This window comes from Oncorhynchus kisutch, linkage group LG10 (assembly GCF_002021735.2).
Source record: "Oncorhynchus kisutch isolate 150728-3 linkage group LG10, Okis_V2, whole genome shotgun sequence".
NCBI classification, from domain to species: domain Eukaryota; kingdom Metazoa; phylum Chordata; class Actinopteri; order Salmoniformes; family Salmonidae; genus Oncorhynchus; species Oncorhynchus kisutch.
The window spans coordinates 43,278,831-43,304,008 of record NC_034183.2 but is presented as its reverse complement, the minus strand read 5'-3'; the positions used below and the strand labels follow the sequence as shown (position 1 = coordinate 43,304,008).

At 42.6% G+C, this 25,178-nt stretch overlaps 1 protein-coding gene across 3 annotated transcripts in view; it reads left to right on the top strand.

Annotated features, from left to right (window-relative positions):
- The window catches only part of LOC109898165 (serine/threonine-protein kinase Nek7), a 174,898-nt gene that overhangs the window by 90,866 nt on the left and 58,854 nt on the right, over window positions 1-25,178 (top strand). For 2 of the 3 annotated variants that reach the window (XM_031833720.1, XM_031833719.1), the window contains exon 2: window positions 19,261-19,348. In XM_031833720.1, coding sequence (XP_031689580.1) covers window positions 19,289-19,348 — 60 coding nt within the window. In that variant the 5' untranslated portion in view covers window positions 19,261-19,288. Of the gene's footprint in view, window positions 1-19,260; window positions 19,349-19,754; window positions 19,816-25,178 lie in introns of those variants that run through there. The other variant, XM_031833721.1, reaches the window with a different exon arrangement.

The window sequence follows — 25,178 nt, the reverse complement described above, 5'->3', positions numbered from 1 at the left end:
TTTTTTTCCCCAGAAAATCACATTATAGGATTTTTAATAAATGTATTTGCAAATTATGGTGGAAAATAATTATTTGGTCAATAACAAAAGTTGATCTCAATACTTTGTTATATATCCTTTGTTGGCAATGACAGAGGTCAAAGGTTTTCTGTAAGTCTTCACAAGGTTTTCACACACTGTTGCTGGTATTTTGGCCCATTCCTCCATGCAGATCTCCTCTAGAGCAGTGATGTTTTGGGGCTGTTGCTGGGCAACACGGACTTTCAACTCCCTCCAAAGATTTTCTATGGGGTTGAGATCTGGAGACTGCTAGCCACTCTAGGACCTTGGAAATGCTTCTTACGAAGCCACTCCTTCATTGCCCGGACAGTGTGTTTGGGATCATTGTCATGCTGAAAGACCCAGCCACGTTCATCTTCAATGCCCTTGCTGATGGAAGGAGGTTTTCACTCAAATCTCACAATACATGGCCCCATTCATTCTATCCTTACACGGATCAGTCGTCCTGGTCCGCTTTGCAGGAAAACAGCCCCAAAGCGTGATGTTTCCACCCCCATGCTTCACAGTAGGGTATGGTGTTCTTATGGATAGCAACTCAGCATCATTGTCCTCCAAACACGACGAGTTGAATTTTTACCAAAAGTTATATTTTGGTTTCATCTGATCATTGACATTCTCCCATCTGCTTCTGGATCATCCAAATGCTCTCTAACAAACTTCAGACGGGCCTGGACATGTACTGGCGTAAGCAGGGGGACACTCTGGCACTGCAGGATTTGAGTCCCTGGCGGCGTGGTGTGTTACTGATGGTAGGCTTTGTTACTTTGGTCCAGCTCTCTGCAGGTCATTCACTAGGGTCCCCCCGTGTTTTCTAGGATTTTTGCTCACCTTGTGATCATTTTGACCCCACGGGGTGAGATCTTGCGTGGAGCCCCAGATCGAGGGAGATTATCAGTGGTCTTGTATGTCTTCCATTTCCTAATAATTGCTCCCACAGTTGATTTCTTAAAACCAAGCTGCTTACCTATTGCAGATTGTCTTCCCAGCCTGGTCTACAATTTTGTTTCTGGTGTCCTTTGACAGCTCTTTGGTCTTGGCCATAGTGGAGTTTGGAGTGTGACTGTTTGAGGTTGTGGACAGGTGTCTTTTATACTGATAACAAGTTCAAACAGGTGCCATTAATACAGGTAACGAGTGGAGGACAGAGGAGCCTCTTTTAAGTTGTTACAGGTCTGTGAGAGACAGAAATCTTGCTTGTTTGTAGGTGACCAAATACTTTTTTTCCACCATAATTTGCAAATAAATTCATAAAAAATCCTACAATGTGATTTTCTGGATTTTTTTTCCCTCATTTTGTCTGTCATAGTTGAAGTGTACCTATGATGAAAATTATAGGCCTCATCTTTTTAAGTGGGAGAACTTGCACAATTGGTGGCTGACTAAATACTTTTTTGCCCCACTGTATCTGACCATGCAGACTGCATGAAATGAACGGCGAGCAACTGCTCTCTCCTTGAGTGATGGAGGCAGGGCTTTGTGTGGGAAGCATCATGCAGCAGGAGGGGGAGAAAGACTACTCAAGTAGCAAACGTAGTAAACTTTAAAAACTGACACAAGCTGGCATTGCATATTACATTTAACAAACCAAACTTTGAAATATCGTTATTGAAGGAAAAGTTGAAACCCAAACCGGTCCGTGGATCAATACGAATATATAGTCAAATATGGTATACCGCCCAGCCCTACCTCACTAACTGTCTCTGCCTCTCGTCACTGTATACTTAAGCAATAAGGCACAAGGCCAATATACCATGGGTAAGGGATGTTATGCATGACGCAACACGGATTGCCTGGTTTCAGCCCTTAGCTGTGGTATATTGACCATATACCACAAACCCCCGAGGTGCATTATTGCTATTATAAACTGGTTTCCAATGTAATTTAGAGCAGTAAAAATAAATGTTTTGTCCTACCTTAGTATATACTGTATGATTTTCCATGGCTGTCAGCCAATCAGTATTCAGGGCTCGAAACTACCCAGTTTATAAATTGCTTTATCATGCGGTCTCTGTCCGGGGCTAGGGAAGAACATGGCAGCAGTGCATGCGCAATGCATTATGGGCATTGTAGTTAATACATTTTCTGCTTTTTATTTAAAAAAATTATTTCACCTTTATTCGACCAGGTAGGCCAGTTGAGAACCAGTTCTCATTTCCAAACTGCAACCTGGCCAAGATAAAACAAAGCAGTACGACAAAAACAACGAGTTACACATGGGATAAACAAACGTACAGTCAATAACACAATAGAAAAATCTGTATACTGTGTGTACAAATGAAGTAAGGCAATAAATAGGCCAATAGTGGCAAAGTAATTACAATATAGCAATTTACACTGGAGTGATAAATGTGCAGGTAGAAATACTGGTGTGCAAAAGAGCAGAATAACAAATATGGGGATGAGTTAGGTAGTTGTTTGGATGGGCAATTTACAGATGGGCTCTGTACAGCTGCAGCGATCGGTAAGCTGCTCTGACAGCTGATGCGTAAAGTTAGTGAGGGAGATATAAGTCTCCCACTTCGGTGTTTTTTGCAATTCGTTCCAGTATTTGGAAACAGAGAACTGGAAGGAAGGCGGCCAAAGGAGGTGTTGGCTTGGGGATGACCAGTGAAATATACCTGCTGGAACGTGTGCTACGGGTGGGTGTTGCTATAGTAACCAGTGAGCTGAGATAAGGAGGAGCTTTACCTAGCAAAGACTTAAAGATGACCTGGAGCCAGTGGGTTTGGCGACGAATATGTAGCAAGGGACAGCCAATGAGAGCATACAGGTCGCAGTGGTGGGTCGTGTATGGGTCTTTGGTGACAAAACGTATGGCACTGTGGTAGACTACATCCAATTTGCTGAGTAGAGTGTTGGAGGCTATTTTGTGACCAGCTCGAAAGGGCAGACACACTGAAATCTATCTGAGAAGTAGTTAGTGAACCAGGCGAGGCAGTCATTAGAGAAACCAAGGCTGTTGACTGCCCTCCAACTGCTCCTAGTTCTGTGCTGAACTAGGCTGAATATTTTCCTGTTGAAAAATACAACTTCCTATGGCATCCCACAGTTCGTTCTTGATTTGAATTCTCTAAGAAACGGCACGTTGAGGTCACAAAAACCCTGAACTAAATGGAATTCAAATATTTGAACCGACGTTGGTCAATTACTTGTTTAATAACCCCCATAAAAACATACATTTTGGGTAATTGCTCAGCACCAGTTCTGCGTTGTGTTGTGAGAATATAGTGTAGCCTGAGGCAGCGCAGACATTTTCAGCCAGGGCCTGGCCAGTCCTAAAGCTTAATGTAGGTGCTCCTTTTGAGAAAAAGGTTTGGCAACCACTCTCAGGACTATAGAAATATAGATCCATAGATCCAGCCCTTCAAACCAATGTCTGGGTGTGTCATATTCAATGGAAAGGTCTATGAAAGAGGGTTGTTCAGTGAATACCCATTCTATGGAAAGTGTAAGTATCATGCTGGCCAACATACCGATCTCCGATATTATTGGGTTTACAGTGCCTTAAAGTATTCACACCCCTTCATCTTTTTCAAAATGATCTGTAAGGTCCCCCAGTCGAGCAGTGAATTTCAAACACAGATTAAACCAGGGAGGTTTTCCAATGCCTCGCAGAGAGGGGCACTTATTGGCTGATTGGTAAAAAATTCAATAAGAAGCAGACATTTGAATATCCCTTTGAGCGTGGTGAAGTTATTAAATACACTTAGAATGGTTTATCAATACACTCAGTCACTACAAAGATACAGGTGACCTTCCTAAGTCAGTTGCTGGAGAGGAAGGAAACCGCTCAGGGATTTCACCATGAGGTCAATGGTGACTTTAAAACAGAGTTTAATGGCTGTGACAGAAAACTGAGGGTGGATCATCAACATGGTTGTTAACGGTTTCTATTCAGGACGTAAATTATCTTTGGGGAAAATCCAACTCAACACATCAGTGAGTACCACTCTTCATATTTTCAAGCATGGTGGTGGCTGCATGGGTAGGCTTGTCATCAGCAAGGTCTAGGGAGTTTTTTTAGGATAAAAAGAAACGGAATATAGCTAAGCACAGGCAAAATCCTAGAGGAATCCCTGTATCAGTCTGCTTTCCAATAGACGATGGGAGACGCATTGTGACTTGTTTCAGGAAACTATGCGTATGTTGCGGGTCACTAAGTCACAGGAGAGCCATTTGAAAGTTAACTTTTTATTTGTCATCAAAATGTTTTTTTGTTGTTGGTATAAATGCCTTCTGGAACGTGAACTATAATGTGCCTTAATAACATACGTGTATGCCATCTGTAAATACAAATAAAATGTTTAATTACGAGCCTAGTTGGTTTAGCCACGGAAGAAGTGGGCAACTTTCCTGCTAGCCATGATTGGCTGAGATAATGAGTGGGCTGGACATGTGAGAGATGAGTTCAGATTGGTCTCCCATGTAGCGGGCTTCTGTCTATAATATGAGCTGGGCAACCAAGCTAGCTAACATTGAACCTGGTTGGTTAGCTACCTGCCGATTCATGCAGTTGTTGTAACGTTATGAGTTGGGTTTATGGTTCATTGTTTAGCTAGATACATGTCTAAACAAAAGACTCCGTTATGCAAGTAACCATTTCAATAGACTGTTCATGATGTCACTGCGACAACTGTTGATAGCCAGAGCGAATTTACCAGCAACGTCTATCTACTCTGATTTCAGAGCACTCTCGTCTGAGTGTGCCAGAGTGCAGAATCACTGACAAACACTCAACACCTGTTGAATATGGCCTGTGTCATTAAACGTTGTAAAAAAAGTGTAATTAAATTGTTGCCAGCAATACAGTCCCAGTCACCAATGCTCTGGATAACATAAATTGTCCGTTCTGAAATTCAATCGTACAACGCTCTGAGTTTACGAACGCCCAGAAAACACTCCAGATGTAAATTGACGAACACACCCATACTATAAACCAGCCTTAGTCTTGAAATCTTTGGTTGTTTAGTACATGGCCTCACATGTGAATCATTAAGGAGATGAGTGGGACTAAAGCTTAAGAGGGTGTGAACGATGCTGAATGGTTGTCGACAAAGAAGAGCTCACCATTAGGTGTACCAAAATATTCAAGGGCCATTTTCTCAAAAGTGAGGTTAGTTTATCAACTTTCAAAGCAGTATTACTTTCCCATTGTTAATTAACTGTAGTGTATGATATACACTTTTCTAGCTCTGAGTCTCTACTTTGATCCAATGTAAAAAAACACTGCTTCAAATGTTGCTACATAAGCCCGAATCGAGCTGGTCGGTCACAATTCACCATTCAGCAGGACAATAACCTAAAACACTAGTCCAACTATACTCTGGAGTTGCTTACCAAGACAACATTGCATGTTCCTGTGTGGCCTAGTTACAGTTTTGAATTAAATCTGCTTAAAAATCTATGGCAAGACTTGAAAATGGCTGTCTTGCAATGATCAACAACCAACTTGACAAAGCTTGAAGATTTTTTTTGAAGAATAATGTGCAAATACATTTCCGGTGTGCGAAGCTCTTCGAGATGTACACAGAAAGACTCGTAGCTGTAATCGCTGCTAAAGGTGATTCTAACATGCATTGACTCAAGGGTGTGAATAATTATTTAAATAAGATATTTATGCATTTCATTTTCAATACATTTTCAAAAAATTTCTAAAACATGTAATCACTTTGTCTTTATGGGGTACACAACAAAATGTGGAATAAGTCAAGGGGTATGAATACTTTCTGAAGGTGCTATATCATCTTGACTCTTCTGGTTTTAAGATTACACAAACACAGGCAGCCATTTTCCACCTGTTATTGAAAAATGGTACGAAATGTACTTGTCTGTATTAATTGCTAGGCTATAATGTTTGTTTCATGTTTCATTGAAACAAAACGGAAATAGACCACATTGACAGACAGTCATTAGTTTTTTTTATTTTTATCAGATACGACTAGCTAGCTGTCATCCTTTTATAATTTGCAATCATAGTTTGCCTTTACAAACACAAGTGGAATGTGTTTGTTTGTCAAGTGATCATTAGCATCCTCCTTGGCCTTCCATCTCCAGACATCAAACAGAGACGGTCATACTCACCGCTAACTATGCTGCCTTCCGCTGTCAGCCACCTGCAGGAGTGACGGCAGCGGGACAAAAGGCCTCCCACCACTCAATGTCCTCAGAGCTGGTCTGAAGAGGACAGGACAATGGGCTGAGAGGTGGCCTTAGCATTTACACATGTGCCAACTAGTCTGAACAACAGGAAAGGAGGCGGAGAAGCCTGACACCTGCGTGCACTTTAGGCCTCGGCTCAATGGCAGACATTTGTACTGTATGTGGGTGGTGAGGTGGGTTGGGTTGGGTTGGGCAACTGAGAGGAGAGGGTGGATGGAGAGGAGCATACATGCATGCACAGTTTATACACACACACACACACACACACACACACACACACACTGGAGAATTGTGTGTGCGTTTTGTGTGTAGAGGAGAGGTGCTAGAGTGATTCCACCATTGAGATGGAGACAGAGGAGATAGTATTGTAGTGAGACTGGAGGGCTTCCAGCTTTAATGGGCTGACTAAGTCCTGTTGGCCCAGGAGACCGAGGCCAGATACTTCAAAGCTAGGTGGGGAAGGATGGCGGCAACAAAAGCCATAACACACACACACACACATTGTGGGCTGGTGAGCTAGTTTGTGTGGGCAGGCAGGCAGGCAGAGGCAGGGGTTTATAACTCAAGCAGGCCTCCCATGCAGCCAGGCAGGCAGCACCATTTGTGTTGTGCTATTTACTTCTGCTGGGAAATAATGATTAGCCTATAAACCTGTGTGTGGAAAATGTAAAGGAGGCCTATTTATAGTGGGAGAGAGAGCAGTAGAAATATGGATCGCTGCTCTGTGGCCTGCCTCTTCCTTAAGGCCTCAGCACTTTTCTCTCTTCTTTCTCGTGCTCTCTCATCTTCTCCCTACTCTGTGCTCCCTCCGGTTGGAGAGGGTGAAGGTTTAAGGAAGAAGGGATGAAGAAGGAAGAGAGTAGTGTGTTAGTATCCAATTCTTTACCAGTTGAATATCGCAATCGGGTCAATGTGATATTTTTTCTTTGTTCCCCTCTTAGTTAGATCATTTCTTTCACTATCATATCTGATTAACATCCGTTGTTGAATTCTGATTGAGAACTTTTGGAAGTGGGAAGTGTTTGACTGTGTCTGTGTTGCTAACTGTTCTGTGAAGCCAGTTTCAAAGCCTCCTCTCCTCTCACACCCAGAGAGACAATGAGGTTTCTCTATTTCTTATTCCATTACATCCTGAGATACCAATTGAAAGACCGCTGGTGGTGGAACCAACACACACACACACACACACACACACACACACACACACACACACACAGTTATGTCTGTACTAATGATTTTAATAGTGATTTAAAATAAGTGGGAGAATGTAAAATATGTCTCACTTCTTTAATATCCCGAGCCTGCCTTCGTTAGTTTGTGGCTTCAGTCAAAGCCTCGCTGAGCCGAGCAGCGTTATAATCAGTTCAGATGAGGCATGGGCCCATGGCTTTCATGAAGACTGACTCAAAGGTCCCTGCTTCTTGTAATCATGGACACCACTTCCACCGTCTTCTGTTGCTCAAAGGTGCCTTTGATTCACACAGATCCCATACTCAAATCACTGCTACAGTCACATCTCTATCTTTCTACTCCCCTCTTTTTAATTTTTTTCTCTTTCTCTTTACTTAAGCCTCTACTCCCTCTTTTGTTCTCTCTTGCTCTGTATATCTCTCGCTTTACCTCCTCCCGCCATCCTTTCTATCTGTCCCCCTCTCTCTCTCTAACATATCCATGGGTCTGGGTTGTGTCGGGCGGAATGTTGCTCTCTTCTCTACACCTCTCTCCCATCTCTCCTTGATCCATTTTTTAATCCCCCTCCCTTTTTGTTTTTCTTCCCTCTTTCTTGTAAATTAATAATGCAGATAGGAGGAAGTGGGGATGAAAGTGAAGCTAAAGCTGGTGTCCTCTCTCCCGGCACTGCTCTCCATCACACTCTGAACCAGCTCATCAGGCAAACGAGGAGAGAGACTGGAGGAGGGAGAGGGTGGTGGTTTAGGTAACAGGGTTTGGGTAGGAAACTGAGGGTTGAAATGATGTATACTAGTTAGTGGTCCATGTCTTTGAAGCCAAAATTCAGAAAACATTGCTCAGAGATAATTTGAGTCAAGATGGGATTGAACATAGGTGGGATTGAAAAACAGTTGTATGGACCTTGTTAGAATAAGGAAACAGTATCTAGATGTAGACCTATCTTTCTTTGTTAGAAGATCTCTTTGAAGATTTATTTTGTTTCCCCAGAAATGTTTTGACTGCATTGGACTGTGAGTTTATGCTTGAGTGCTACATTGCTCACATTGTTTGCTCCTCCAGAGTGAGTGCTTGCCGTTAATTGTTCTTTCCTTGTTGGTGCAGCTCCCCTGGTCTGACGTAAACTAGCAGTCTTAATTGATCCTGTTAAGAGATGTAGAACCAAGATGCCTCGTGGGTATTTTGACAGGAGCCGGGTAAGGGAGAGGAGAGGTGCTAGAGTCAGCTCCCATCTGAAACATCAGCAGGAGAGGAGACTGATGTGTTAATAACCACTAGTGAGGGTGACTCGTGGCCCAAATAACACCCCAGCCTAGCCAAAATGTCAGGCTGGACCAACGTAGACACTCACAACATCCTCTCTAGCTTATGGACCACAGCAAGGGATCAAGAGGGGAGTGGTCCAGCTAGGGAAAAAAAGACAAATCAGTTATGGGCATTTTATTTATAAAATGTTATTTTTAGTGTGGCGGAGTATGTCATTTAGCCATCTGTTTTATAAATGTAGGCTTTTTTTATACAAGATTTAGGGTAAGCTGTCAGGCTTTATTTTCATTTATTCCTTGATCCCTTTATTCAAAAATGTCTGAGCAGATCACATTGTAAATAAAATCTCGTTTGGATGGGGCACAGACTGAGCTGTTCTGATGGTATTATAGTCTCCCTCTCCAGCACTTGTGTATTTTTCATACCCCTAATTGGAAAAACCCTTTGCAATTTGAATGATGATAATTTGCTTGAAAAAAGCTTTTAAAGGGCGATTGAACTTCATGATTTGGCCTTGTTTTTTATCAGTGCTCATTAAGAAATGCTAGCGGCCGTGACTGAAGGCAAACGAGAGTTGTCTTGAGGGTGTGGTTTGATGTGGATGTTTCTTGGGTGTGTCTTTGCCATTTAATCACAATAAACAAGGCCAGAAATGAGTTTAGCGAGGTAAACTGAGCTAACTTTGCTAGAGAACAAAGGAGAACTTCTCCCCTCCTGACTCGCCATCTCAAGATGGTCAGCTAATTCAGTTCTTTCTGTAGTACAGTGGAATACCTTTTCCCAACAATGCGGTAATCGATATCAGTAGTAAAAATATTATGCATATGTACTATGTATCAAATCTAATTTTATTTGTCACATACACATGGTTAGCAGATGTTAATGCGAGTGTTGCGAAATGCTTGTGCTTCTAGTTCCGACAATGCAGTAATAACCAACGAGCAACCTAACAATTTCACAACAACTACCTTATACACACAAGTGTAAAGGGATGAAGAATATGTACATAAAAATATATGATGTCAGCTAAACAGAAGAGATGAGTGTGGACTTCAGGAAACAGCAGACGGAACACCCCCCTATCCACATCGACGGGACAGCAGTGGAGGAGGTGTAAAGTTTACATATCATTGACAAAATAGTCCACGCACACAGACAGTGGGGTGAAGAAGGCGCAACAGCGCCTAAATGTCACCAATTCACAAATGCACAATTGAGAGCATTCTGTCGGGCTGTATCACCGCCTGGTACGGCAACTGCGCCGCCCACAACCGCAGGGCTCTCCAGAGGGTAGTGAGGTCTGCACAACACATCACCGGGGGCAAACTACCTGCCCTCCAGGACACCTACAACACCCGATTCACAGGAATGCAAAGAAGATAATCAAGGACAATAACCACCCGAGCCACTGCCTGTTCACCCAGCTTCCATCCAGAAGGCGATGTGAGTACAAAGCTGGGACAGAGAGGTTGAAAAACAGCTTCTATCTCAAGGCCATCAGACTGTTAAAAAGCCATCACTAGCACAGTGAGGCTGCTGCCTACCTACAGACTTGATATCATTGGCCACTTTAATAAATGGAACACTAGTCACTTTAATAATGCCACTTTAAGAATGTTTACTTATCTCCCATTTAGTCATCTCATATGTAAATACTGTGTCCTTCGCTATCTTTTCTTTACGATCTATTACATCTTAGCCGCTCTGTCACTGCTCATCCATATGTTTTCGTACTTACAGTGGGGAGAACAAGTATTTGATACACTGCCGATTTTGGCCAAGACCACAATGGCCAAGACCACAGAGATGTGTAAGGACATCAGGGGTAAACTTGTAGACCTGCACAAGGCTGGGATGGGCTATAGGACAATAGGCAAGCAGCTTGGTGAGAAGGCATCAACTGTTGGCACAATTATTAGAAAATGGAAGAAGTTCAAGATGACGGTCAATCACCCTCGGTCTGGGGCTCCATGCAAGATCTCACCTCGTGGGGCATCAATGATCATAAGGAAGGTGAGGGATCAGCCCAGAACTACACGGCAGGACCTGGTCAATGACCTGAAGAGAGCTGGGACCACAGTCTGAAAGAAAACCATTAGTAACACACTACGCCGTCATGGATTAAAATCCTGCAGCACACGCAAGGTCCCCCTGCTCAAGCCAGCGCATGTCCAGGCCCGTCTGACGTTTGCCAATGACCATCTGGATGATCCAGAGGAGGAATGGGAGAAGGTCATGTGGTCTGATGAGACAAAAATAGAGCTTTTTGGTCTAAACTCCACTCGCCGTGTTTGGAGGAAGAAGGATGAGTACAACCGTGAAGCATGGAGGTGGACATTTTTTGGGGATGCTTTTCTGCAAAGGGGTCAGTACGACTGCACTGTATTGAGAGGATATGTGGGGCCATGTATCGTGAGATCTTGACCAACAAATCGTCAGTGTATCAAATACTTGTTCTCCCCACTGTATATATTCTCATCCCATTCCTTTACTAGATTGTGTGTTTAGGTTTTGTTGTGGAATTGTTACACTGCTTTACTGTCGGATCTAGAAGCATAAGAATTTCACTACACTCGAAATTACATCTGCTAATCATGTGTATGTGACAAAGAAAATTTGTTTTGATTTTGTTATTATATCTTTGGGTTGAAATTAGTTGGCTAGCTAACGTATAAAAATTATCCTATTTACACCTTGTAGTGAATTTTGACACATGAATGTTTCTGTCTTACATCGATGCCACATATGCCGTTTTAAAACTAGATACGTTGGTTATAAGGGACAGATTACCTTTTAATGTACATTTAAGAATAGGATTTTTTTTTCTCCAATATAACAAACCCAGGAGAGATTGTGTTCTGAGGCACTCTGAGGCAAATGAACGCTGAATACCTGAAAACAAAAGCCTAACCAAACCAAAGTAAACAACAGTGGCGGGCGGACACGCAGCCCTGGTGTGTGCTACACTGCCACTCAATGACCGGTTGGCAGATTGGCAGCTAATTAGCATGATTAACCTTTACTAAATCACCCTGATTCTATCGCCATGGAGACGGTGTGTCACTCAGCAACTCCTAAACTGGGCATTTTAATTGGCTACGTGGGGGAATACTGGAGCTCCGTCTTCTGTCCTGACAACCAGACGGAGATGGACAGACACTCTCACAGTGAAGGATACACACATCAACACACAAGTGTGTGTGTGAAAGGAAATGTTCGTATTGCATTCCACTCTGTCAGTGCATCAGAATAGTGTGTGTGTCATGCTGCAGTGGCGTGAGAGAGCCGATGCTGATGGTGACAGATGGTGAGTCATTTATAAATGTTGAAGCTTTTATCTACCTACAGTGCCTTAAAGTATTCATACCCCTTGACTTATTCCACATTTTATTTTGTTACAAAGTCTGTTTAAAATGGATTTAATTGTAATTTTCTTTGTCAATGATCTGCACAAATACTCTTTCAAAGTAGAAAAGAAATTCCAACATTAGTTTAAAAAAAACGATGAAAAATAAAACACTTACCTTGATTACATAAGTATTCCATCCCCAGAGTCAATACATGTTAGAATCACCTTTGGCAGCGAGCACAGCATTGAGTCTTTATGGGTAAGTATCAAATGTTGCACCTGGATTGTGCAACATTTGCCCATTTTATTATTTTCAAAATTCTTCAAACTGTCAATTTTTTTAGTTGAACATTGCTAGACTAACATTTTCAGGTCTTGCAAAGGTCAATTCATCTCCCAGTGGCTGGTGGAAAGCAGACTGAACCCGGTTTTCCACTTGGATTTTGCCTGTGCTTAGCTCAATCTCATTTCTTTTTTGTCTTGAAAAACTCCCCAGTCCTTAACGATTACAAGTGTACCCATAACATGATGCAGCCACCACTGTGCTTGAAAATTTGGAGAGTGGTAAGGAGAAACGTATCATTGGATTTGCCCCAAGCATAACACTTTGTGTTCAGGGCACATGTTTTGCAGTATTACTTTAGTGACTTGTTGCAAACAGGATCCATGTTTTGGAATATTTGCATTATGTACAGCTTTCCTCCTTTCCACTCATTTAGGTTATTATTGTGGAGTAATTACAATGTTGATCCATCGTCAGTTTTCTCCTATCATATCCATTAATTAAACTCTAACTACCAATAGGTGCCCTTCTTTGCGTGGCACTGGAAAATCTCCCTGGTCCTCGTGGTTGAGATTCACTGCTCGACCGAGGGACCTTACGATTATCTGTATGTGTGGGGTACAGAGAAGTAATTCAAAAATCTTGTTCTCGCTCCCGAACTTATATAGACTTGCCATAACAAAGGGGTTGAATACTCAAAGCATTTCAGCTTTTCATCTTTATTTAATTTGTAAAAACATATTTCCATTTTGACGTTATGGGGTATTATTGATTTAAAACAAAAAATCTGGTAAATTCAATTGATTGGACATTATTTGGAAAGGCACACGCACTGTCAACTGTGGGACCTTATACAGACAGGTGGGTCAGAGCAAAAACCAAGCCATGAGGTCGAAGGAATTGTCTGAGACAGGATTGTGTCTAGCTAGGCACAGATCTTGGGAAGGGTACCAAAACAATTCTGCAGCACTGAAGGTCCCTAAGAACAGTGGGCTCCATTATTCTTAAATGGAAGAAGTTTGGAACCACCAAGATTCTTCCGAGAGCTGGCCATCCGGCCAAACTGAGCAATCGGGGGAGAAGGGCCTTGGTCCAGGCCTTGGTCCAGGGAGGACCAAGAACCTGATGGTCACTCTGACAGAGCTCCAGAGTTACACTGTGGAGATGGGAGAACCTTCCAGATTGACAACCATCACTGCAGCACTCCACCAATCAGGCCTTTATGGTAGAGTTGCCAGACGGAACCCACTCCGTTAAAGGCACATGACAGCCCACTTGGAGTTTGCCATAAGGCACCTAAAGGACTCTTAGACCATGAGAAACAAGATTCTCTGGTCTGATGAAACCAAGATTCAACTCTTTGGCCTGAATGCGAAGTGTCTCATCTGGAGGAAACCTGGAACCAGTGGTGTAAAAAGTACCCAACTGTCATACTTAAGTAAAGATACCGTCATTGAAAATTACAAAAGTAATTACAAAAGTCAGCCAGTAAAATTCTACTTGAGTAAAAGTCTCTAAAATGATTTGGTTTAAAATATACTTAAGTATCAAAAGTAAAATTATAAATAATTTCAAATTCCTTATATTAAGCAAACCAAATGGCACCATTTTCTTGTTTTAATTTACGGACAGCCATGGGCACACTCCAACATTCAGACATCATTTACAAATGAAGCATGTGTTTTTTAGTGAGTCCGCCAGATCAGAGGCAGTAGGGATTACCAGGGATGTTCGGTTGATGCGTCAATTTGACTATTTTCCTGTCTTTCGATGCATTCAAAATGTAATGAGTTCTTTTGGGAAATGTATTGAGTAAAGAGTACAATATTTTCATAACCTTTCTGGCGCAGGCGTTTTGCTAGCGACCCACCTCGACAACATCCGGTGAAATTGCAGAGCGCGAAATTCAAATTCTAGAAATATTTAACATTCATGAAAATATAAGTGTCAAACATCAAAATAAAGCTTAACTTCTTGTTAATCCAGCCGCTGTCAGATTTCAAAAAGGCTTTACGGCGAAAGCACACCATGCGATTATCTGAGGACAGCGCCCCACATGAAAAACATTTTTCAACCAGGCAGGTGCACCACGAAAGTCAGAAATGGCGATATAATAAATGCCTTACCATTTGAAGATCTTCTTTTGTTGGCACTCCAAAAAGTCCCAGCTACATCACAAATGGTCCTTTTGTTTGATAAAGTCCTAATTTATATCCCCAAAAATTCAGTTTTGCTGGCGCGCTTCATTCAATAATTCATTGGTTACCCTCCTTCAAAATGCACACAAAATTAATCACAAACGTTACCAATAAACTTCTCCAAACAAGTCAAACAACGTTTTATAATCAACCCTCAGGTACCCTAATACGTAAATAAACAATACAATTAAAGACGGAGAATCCTTATTGTCTTTACCGGAGATAAACAACAAGCAACGCAGGTGTGCCACGCGCATGAAAACACTACAGCCAAAATGGGAGCCAATTTGAAAAACTACAAATCATAGCAAATTTTTTCCAAAAATAAGCCTGAAACTCTTTCTAAAGACTGACAACTAGTGGAAGCTCTAGGGACTGCAACCTGGGAGGTTTTCGCCTAATAATAAACATGACATCCATCAGAAACAGTGGTAGATTTTATTTTATTTTATGGTTTGTCCCCGTATTTTCGCCTGCCATATCAGTTCTGTTATATTCAGACATTATTTTAAACGTTTTTAGAAACTTTAGAGTTTTCTATCCAAATTATTATATTCATATCCTAGCTTCTGGGCCTGAGTAACAGGCAGTTTACTTTGGGCACGCTTTTCATCCAGATGTCAAAATACTGCCCCCTAGAGGCAGTAAAGATGATTTATTGAGGAATGTAGTGAAGTGAAGCAGTCAAAAATATGAACGGTAAAGTACAGATACCCCAACAAACTACTTACAGTTGAAGTCGGAAGTTTACATACACCTTAGCCAAATACATTTAAACTCAGTTTTTCACAATTTCTGACATTTAATCCTAGTCAAAATGTCCTGTTTTAGGTCAGTTAGGATCATCACTTTATTTTAAGAATGTGAAATGTTAATAATAGTAGAGAATGATTTATTTCAGCTTTTATTTCTTTCATCACATCCCCAGTGGGTCAGAAGTTTACTTGCATCAATTAGTATTTGGTAGCATTGTCTCCTTGCTCGCACACACTTTTTCAGTTCAGGCAATCTATTTTGTGAAGTGCACCATTAACTCCTGCAGCAAAGCACCCGCACAACATGATACTGCCACCCCCGTGCTTCACCGTTGGAATGGTGTTCTTCGGCTTGCAAGCCTCCCCCTTTTTCCTCCAAACATGACGATGGTCATTATGGCCAAACAGTTCTATTTGTGTTTCATCAGACCAGAGGACACTTCTCCAAAAAGTATGATATTTGCCTCCATGTGCAGTTGCAAATCGTAGTCTGGCTTTCTTATGGCGTTTTTGGAGCAGTGGCTTCTTCCTTGCTGAGCAGCCTTTCAGGTTATGTCGATGTAGGACTCATTTTACTGTGGGTATAGATACTTTTGTACCTGTATTCCAGCATCTTCACAGGGTCCTTTGCTGCTGTTCTGGGATTGATTTGCACTTTTCACACCAAAGTACGTTCATCTCTAGGAGACAGAACGCGTCTCCTTCCTGAGCTGTATGACGGCTGCGTGGTCCCTTGGTGTTTATACTTGCGCACTATTGTTTGTACAGATAAACGTTGCATGAACACCTTCAGGTGTTTGGAAATTGCTCCCAAGGATGAACCAGACTTGTGGAGGTCTACAATTTTTTTTCTGAGGTCTTGGCTGATTTCTTTAGATTTTCCCATGATGTCAAGCAAAGTGGCACTGAGTTTGAAGGTAGACCTTGAAATACATCCACAGGTACACCTCCAATTGACTCAAATTGTGTCAATTAGCTTATCAGAAGCTTCTAAAGCCATGGCATCATTTTCTGGAATTTTCCAAGCTGTTTAAAGGCACAGTCAACTTAGTGTATGTAAACTTCTGACCCACTGGAATTGTGATATAGTGAAATAATCTGTCTGTAAACAATTGTTGGAAAAATTCCTTGTGTCATGCGTGTCATAACCGACTTGCCAAAACTATAGTTTGTTTACAAGATATTTGTGGAGTGGTTGAAAAATGAGTTTTAAACACTCCATCCTAAGTGTATGTAAACTTCCGACTTCAACTGTAAGTAGCACTTTAAAGTATTTTTACTTAAATACTTTACACCACTGCCTGGCACCATCCATATGGTTAAGCATGGTGGTGGCAGCATCATGCTGTGGGGATGTTTTTTTAGCGGCAGGGACTGGGAGACTAGTCAGGATCAAGGGAAAGATGAACAGAGCAAAGTACAGAGAGATCCTTAATGAAAACCTGCTCCAGAGAGCTCAGGACCTCAGACTGAGGCGAAGGTTCACCTTCCAACAGGAAAATGAGCTGCCGCACACAGTCAAAACAACACAGGAGTGGCTTCGGGGCAGGTCTCTGAATATCTTTTGAGTGGCCCAGCCAGAGCCCGGACTTCAACCCAATCGAACATCTCTGGAGAGATGGTGATCATACGTAATTGTTGATGGACATCCACAAATTAATGCATACCATACTAAACGTAACATATCATACTAAACTGAGGGTATAGGATTTACTTACAGAATAATGCAAAATGCTCTGAGACCAGGTTGGGAAATAGCTCTAGCGCTGCAGTGAGTGGGGGGGCTATACAGTGCCTTGCGAAAGTATTCGGCCCCCTTGAACTTTGCGACCTTTTGCCACATTTCAGGCTTCAAACATAAAGATATAAAACTGTATTTGTTTGTGAAGAATCAACAACAAGTGGGACACAATCATGAAGTGGAACGACATTTATTGGATATTTCAAACTTTTTTAACAAACAAACCTTTTGCTGCGATTACAGCTGTAAGTCGCTTGGGGTATGTCTCTATCAGTTTTGCACATCGAGAGACTGACATTTTTTCCCATTCCTCCTTGCAAAACAGCTCGAGCTCAGTGAGGTTGGATGGAGAGCATTTGTGAACAGCAGTTTTCAGTTCTTTCCACAGATTCTCGGTTGGATTCAGTTCTGGACTTTGACTTGGCCATTCTAACACCTGGATATGTTTATTTTTGAACCATTCCATTGTAGATTTTGCTTTATGTTTTGGATCATTGTCTTGTTGGAAGACAAATCTCCGTCCCAGTCTCAGGTCTTTTGCAGACTCCATCAGGTTTTCTTCCAGAATGGTCCTGTATTTGGCTCCATCCATCTTCCCATCAATTTTAACCATCTTCCCTGTCCCTGCTGAAGAAAAGCAGGCCCAAACCATGATGCTGCCACCACCATGTTTGACAGTGGGGATGGTGTGTTTTACGCCAAACATAACGTTTTGCATTGTTGCCAAAAAGTTCAATTTTGGTTTCATCTGACCAGAGCACCTTCTTCCACATGTTTGGTGTGTCTCCCAGGTGGCTTGTGGCAAACTTTAAACAACAATTTTTATGGATATCTTTAAGAAATGGCTTTCTTCTTGCCACTCTTCCATAAAGGCCAGATTTGTGCAATATACGACTGATTGTTGTCCTATGGACAGAGTCTCCCACCTCAGCTGTAGATCTCTGCAGTTCATCCAGAGTGATCATGGGCCTCTTGGCTGCATCTCTGATCAGTCTTCTCCTTGTATGAGCTGAAAGTTTAGAGGGACGGCCAGGTCTTGGTAGATTTGCAGTGGTCTGATACTCCTTCCATTTCAATATTATCGCTTTCACAGTGCTCCTTGGGATGTTTAAAGCTTGGGAAATCTTTTTGTATCCAAATCCGGCTTTAAACTTCTTCACAACAGTATCTCGGACCTGCCTGGTGTGTTCCTTGTTCTTCATGATGCTCTCTGCGCTTTTAACGGACCTCTGAGACTATCACAGTGCAGGTGCATTTATACGGAGACTTGATTACACACAGGTGGATTGTATTTATCATCATTAGTCATTTAGGTCAACATTGGATCATTCAGAGATCCTCACTGAACTTCTGGAGAGAGTTTGCTGCACTGAAAGTAAAGGGGCTGAATAATTTTGCACGCCCAATTTTTCAGTTTTTGATTTGTTAAAAAAGTTTGAAATATCCAATAAATGTCGTTCCACTTCATGATTGTGTCCCACTTGTTATTGATTCTTCACAAAAAAAATACAGTTTTATATCTTTATGTTTGAAGCCTGAAATGTGGCAAAAGGTCGCAAAGTTCAAGGGGGCCGAATACTTTCGCAAGGCACTGTATAACCCTGTGACGTACCTTTCGCTCTTCCTGAGTGAAAGAGGTGCACACTTTGACATGCAGTCCAGCAATGAGTCACAGAGGGGTTTAGGAACATAGACACATTTTCTAAATTGCCCATTTAAGATAAATTACCATAATCTAAATGTGATTTCTGTCATTCTGAGCACTGTGGTTGGACGCCCTAATGGGTTACGCAACCAATGCAAATGGGTCCATTAAATTTCCAAATAATCTGTAAATGAAAATCATCCCTGGTCACATTGTCCGGCACCGCATTTTCCTAACGGAAACCCTGATGTGTGTCTGGAGCCTTTCAGGTCCATAGAGACCCAGCCAGCGAGGCAGATCCTGTTCTACTGTAATGTGACACCCTCTGGGCCACAGACCGACAGAGCGACAGTACCCAGGCAGCAGAGTCCTCAGCAACACACTATTGTCTCAGGCTCCGTAATTCTCAGGCTCCGTAATGCTCAGGCGATCTCCAGGAGTGTGATATTTGTTACTAGTCTGTGTATATTGTCTGTCTGGTGGCAAAGTTCTTCTGTAGAGGGTATGTTCAGGTAACATGAGGATTTACTTATGTTTCTACCTGGTTGTGAGGGAAAAGAGTCCCGTGTTTTTGTGACTGTAATGTTAACTGAAGGTTGTGTTTGTGTTTCCTTAGGGGTGTGAGGGATTGATCTCCTGTCACCATGGACATGGACACCCAGCCACAAGGCCAGCAGGCAGCAGTACCCGTGTTCCAGCCTCAGGTAGGATCCCCTAACCCTAACCCAACCACAAGCCAGCAGGCAGAAGTACCTGTGTTCCAGCCTCAGGTAGGATCCCCTAACCCTAACCCAACCACAAGGCCAGCAGGCAGCAGTACCCGTGTTCCAGCCTCAGGTAGGATCCCCTAACCCTAACCCAACCACAAGCCAGCAGGCAGAAGTACCTGTGTTCCAGCCTCAGGTAGGATCCCCTAACCCTAACCCAACCACAAGGCCAGCAGGCAGCAGTACCCGTGTTCCAGCCTCAGGTAGGATCCCCTAACCCTAACCCTAACCCAACCACAAGGCCAGCAGGCAGCAGTACCCGTGTTCCAGCCTCAGGTAGGATCCCCTAACCCTAACCCAACCACAAGGCCAGCAGGCAGCAGTACCCGTGTTCCAGCAACAGGTAGGATCCCCTAACCCAACCACAAGGCCAGCAGGCAGCAGTACCCGTGTTCCAGCCTCAGGTAGGATCCCCTAACCCTAACCCAACCACAAGGCCAGCAGGCAGCAGTACCCGTGTTCCAGCAACAGGTAGAATCCCCTCGCCCTAACTTACCCTCACCCAAACCCGGTTTGGCCAGGGTAGGCCATTTTTAAATAAGAATTTGTTATTAACTGACTTGCCTAGTTAAATAAAAAATATTAGAACATCACTTTTACTCTAACTCTAACCCTAACACAGCAAGCAGCAGTACCTGTGTTCCAGCCACAGTATGATCCTCTTACATTTGTGTTTCCTCACAAATACTCATTCATATTTAGGGTAGGCCTATACTTGAATTTTAAGCCTGTCAATTAATGTAAATTAAAGTACAAATTAGGCTACGGGCAATTCCCAGTAAAGTTGGGAACAAAATGTATGTCAAAATTACTGTATTTGTAAGAGTATTATTAACAATACAGGTTGTAATTTTACTAACCCCTCAATCGTACAGTATAGGCAGATGAAGGCCAGATGAATGGTGGAGAGCGAGTTAGTATTGATTGAAACTCTGGAGGCTTGCAGAGCTTGACCTCCCAGTGAGCAGCTTTTGATACGATAACATTCAGGTTGTTGTGTTGCAAATCTGGTCACCGTTGGAATTTAATAGCAGTATCGTACATAAGCTTCATCAATCTCATTCATAGCACAAGGATGTTTCTGTCCCCACTATGTATTGAATGGACTTATAACAAAGAGGATTCGCCCGCTATCCATATCCATATCCATACGTTGAAAAGGAAACGGGAAAACAACCGTTTTTTTTGTAACCCCCAAAATGATCCAGTTTTTCTTGTGTATGCAATGCCAGTGCAATATTAACTGTGAAATCGCCAGGTTGATAATTTATTTGAATATGTTTAATTACTAATTGGGTTGTGCACAGAAAAGGAAAGAACGAGAACTCTCATCCCCCACACTCGAGATATCATATTCCAATTGAACAGTGTTGTGGTAATAATGATTTCCTCTGTTTTTCACACACTATATTTAGCTTCATTTCAGTTCTTTTTCTTTCATTATTGTCTTAAAATATAGGAAATGTATTTAGAAGTAGGCCTAATAACATGCATACTATTAGTTTATGCAAGATCAGATTTTACAGTTTGTATTTCAAACACCAGTCCTATGCAGATCCAGACATTATTTTGCTTCCTGTTCGGCATCCAGCTTCATACTGTGTCTATCAGCAGACGGATCCTTCTCTTTCAACAAGTCCTCAATCTGTTTCACACTTTTTCTCAATTTAATCTGCTCGGCAAAAATTCCCCTCCTGAAAATGTGAATTGTATCACATCTCTAAGTCCCGGAGGTATGATGCATATGCATTAGGTAAAGTGGATGAGCTGGTATCATGTGCATTTTTAATGGTGCATTTGCTCTTTGAGTGGGAGAGAGAGATTCTCAAAATGGAATTTGAACGTCGCAGCAGGTTTTGACAGAGTCAGATCTGTGTGTGTGTGTGTGTGTGTGTGTGTGTGTGTGTGTGTGAGACAAGGCGGAGGGTTATAAGTGAGCTAACGCACCGTGGTACAGGAACAGATTGAAGAGGAGCAGAGAGAGAAACACCAGCGGGGTAGGGAAGGATGGATGGAGTGATGAATATTGTATGGCGGTGCTAAGCTGGCTGGGGCTGAGGAGAGATGTAGGTGAAAGAAGAGGGAGGTGAGGAGTACAGACCGAGGCTGGTGATGGGGAGAGGGGGGGTAGAGGGTGGGTTGTTGCTCTGTGGGAGATGGCACCCTTACTGGCTCCCGCTGGCCTTTTTCTGGCTGCCGCTGGCAGTGCCACACGGTCGCATCACACCTCACATCTCTCCCCCTCTTTCTCTTCCTTTCCCCCTCTGTCTCGCTCTCTTCATTTATTTTCATCTCCTTCCCTCTCCCTCTCTCTCTTATCTTAAATTCTCTGTCAGTTGCTCTGTGTCTCTGTGTCACCACTGATCAGCCCATATCACACGTCATCTATGCTTCTATCTTCATGCCTTTTCTCTTTTTCTCTCTTCCTATCTCTCTTCCTCTCATCTCCTTGTCAGTGAGTAGCCCAGGGTGTGTGCATCTCTGTGTCACTGGTGGCCACCCTGTCCCTCTGCCATCTCTACAGCACAGGCACATGCTGTCCCTCATAGACATGCTTGTCCACTCCTCTACAATCCCTCACTCTTCCCATCAAGGAGTAACTTGAGCTAGACACCACAAGTCTGATTCCCCAAAGCAGTGGCTTAACTTCAGCTCTCACCAACTAAGGGTGTGTTCCTCATTCACATTTATGGCCCAAAATTCCCATGATAACTGATTGGAAATTGAGACAGAAAATTGACATCTCTGTTACTAACTCCTTTCAAACACACACACACCTCCACTTCCGCAAGCTGCAATCTGTACAAACCTCTCCTCTCTGTGCCACTCCTCTCCTCCTTTCCTCTTGCGGTTTGCCCAGTGACCCCTCTGTCGTCAGGGGTCGAGCTGCTGCGCCTCACCCGTGTGTGTGTGTGTGTGTGTCAGCTGGGAGCGGCTGTGTGTGTGACGCCAGTGCGGGCAATGAGACAGCCTGTCAGTCAGGAGGGCCCGGCTGCCCTTTGAAGGCCAGGCCAGGGGCCGACAAGGTGCCGCAAATGGCCTGTGAAGTTTACATACACTGCCCACTGCTAAACAGATTAGCTCTAATGAAGTGTCTAATGCCGGGCCCCCGCCTGACATAATCCTGCCTGGCAGCCCAGCCCCTCGGCTCACAAAAAAATGGACCCCCTCCGGCCCTCTCCTAGCCCTAGCCCTCCCCAGTCCTGGTTCACCCCTCGCCTAGCCCTCCCCAGCCCCTTGCCCGCTACCCAAGGCGACTCCACGTGGGAGGTGCCCGTTGTTAATCACACTGGACAGTGTGCGATCTGACATGCAAATATAGGTCATTGCATATGTAAATGTGTGATTAGGGGGCCGGCGTGCCAGAACACATTAGTGAGACTGTGCTCTCAGCAGGAGGCTGTCACAGCGCTTTACGGGCTCATGCTAACATTCGTCAAGCTACCATGCAGCGAGTGAAAGCTATGCCCTCGCTCTATTTCTAGATCTAGCTCTCTTTTTCTCTCATTCCATTTCTCTCCTCCTAACCTAACACCATGGCCTCTGCTCCTCCACTCCTTCTGCTCTTCTTTTTCCTTCTGCTTTTCTTTGTGTGAAAAACACTGTAGTGACCACTGCTTATCTCTTTGTTCTCTGCGTTTGACCATAGACGGGATTCAATATAACATCTGTATAAAATGGTATTTTAAAGGTATGTGTGGTGTACAGATATTTAAAAATCATGTTAAACACTATTATTGCACACAGTGAGTCCATGCAACTTTATGTGAATTGTTTAGCACATTTTTACTCCTGAACTTATTTCGGCTTGCCATAGCAATAGAGTTGAATAGTTTTTGACTCCAGACATTTCAGATTTTCATTTTCAAATTAATTTGCCAACAATTCTAAAAATAATATTCCACTTTGACATTATGGGTTATTGTATGTAGTGACACAAAATCTAAATTTAAGCCATTTTAAATTCAGGCTTTAACACAACAAAATGTTGAAAAAGTCGAGGGGTGTGAATACTTCCTGTGTGTAACATTATTTTTTGAAGGCACTGTAAAAAATTCATACTAAGAGGATATAGCGCTATAAAACAGTAAGATCGTAAATTACTGTTAGATATATATATATATATATCAGGGAGTAATGATTTACAAAAGAACTAACTGTAATCCATTTTTACCAGCTAAAATATTGTAATCAGATTACAGATACTTTTCAAACACTCTGATTACTTCTAGGATTACTTTTAAATTCAGAAATGACGTTTGCGGAAAAAAACGGTCACCTTGCTGTCCTCTCAATGACATTCAAAGCAGCATTGGGGGAAAAAAGCGTAAGTGTTAAGTTTGTTCCACCTGAGCGAGTCTGACCGCAAGTCAGAGACCACTATGATGACACACCAAATGCATTTGACGGATCGCGGGAAAAGAGCAGGAATAGGCTTTTGTAGGCTACAGTCCAAGCTATGTCTTCTAATGTTGACATCCAAAGATTATCCAACTTGTATAAACTCTTTGAGAGAAGGACAAGAGCAGTGGTGTAGCCTACAGGCGAAACAAATATAAACTTATTGATATCTACAGTGGAAGTCAGAAGTTTACACACACTTAGGTTGGCGTCATTAAAACTCGTTTTTCAACCACTCCACAAAGGTCTTGTTAACAAAATATAGTTTGGGCATTTCGGTTAGGACATCTAACCGAAGTAATTTTTCCAACAATTGTTTACAGACAGATTATTTCACTTATAATTCACTGTATCACAATTCCAGTGGGTCAGAAGTTTACATACACTAAGTTGACTGTGCCTTTGAACAGCTTGGAAAATTCCAGAAAATGGCTTTAGAAGCTTCTGATATGCTTATTGACATATAATTTGAGTCAATTGGAGGTGTACCTGTGGATGTATTTCAAGGACTACCTTCAAACTCAGTGCCTCTTTGCTTGACACCATGGGAAAATCAAAAGAAATCAGCCAAGACCTCAGAAAAAAAATGTAGACCTCCACAAGTCTGGTTCATCCTTTTGAAGCAATTTCCAAATGCCTGAAGGTACCACGTTCATCTGTACAAACAATAGTACGCAAGTATAAACACCATGGGACCACGCAGCCATCATACTGCTCAGGAAGGAGGCATGTTCGGTTTCCTTGAGATGAACGTACTTTGGTGCGAAAAGTGCAAATCAATCCCAGAACAGCAGCAAAAGACCCTGTGAAGATGCTGGAGGAAACAGGTACAAAAGTATCTATATACACAGTAAAATGAGTCCTATGTCGACAACCTGAAAGGCTGCTCAGCAAGGAAGAAGCCACTGCTCCAAAACCACCATAAAAAAGCCAGACTACGATTTGCAACTGCACATGGGGACAAATATTGTACTTTTTGGAGAAATGTCCTATGGTCTAATGAAACAAAAATAGAACTGTTTGGCCATAATGACCATCGTTATGTTTGGAGGAAAAAGTGGGATTCTTGCAAGCCGAAGAACAACATCCCAACCGTGAATCACGGGGGTGGCAGCATCATGTTGTGGGGGTGCTTTGCTGCAGGGAAAGCATGTGCAAGCAATTAGGCACCTGCTCTTTCAGGAGGAATGGGCCAAAATTCACCCAACTTATTGTGGGAAGCTTGTGGAAGGCTCCCCAAAACATTTGACCCAAGATAAACAATTTATAGGCAATGCTACCAAATACTAATTGAGTGTATGTAAACTTCTGACCCACTGGGAGTGTGATTTAAAGAAATAAAAGCTGAAATAAATCATTCTCTCTA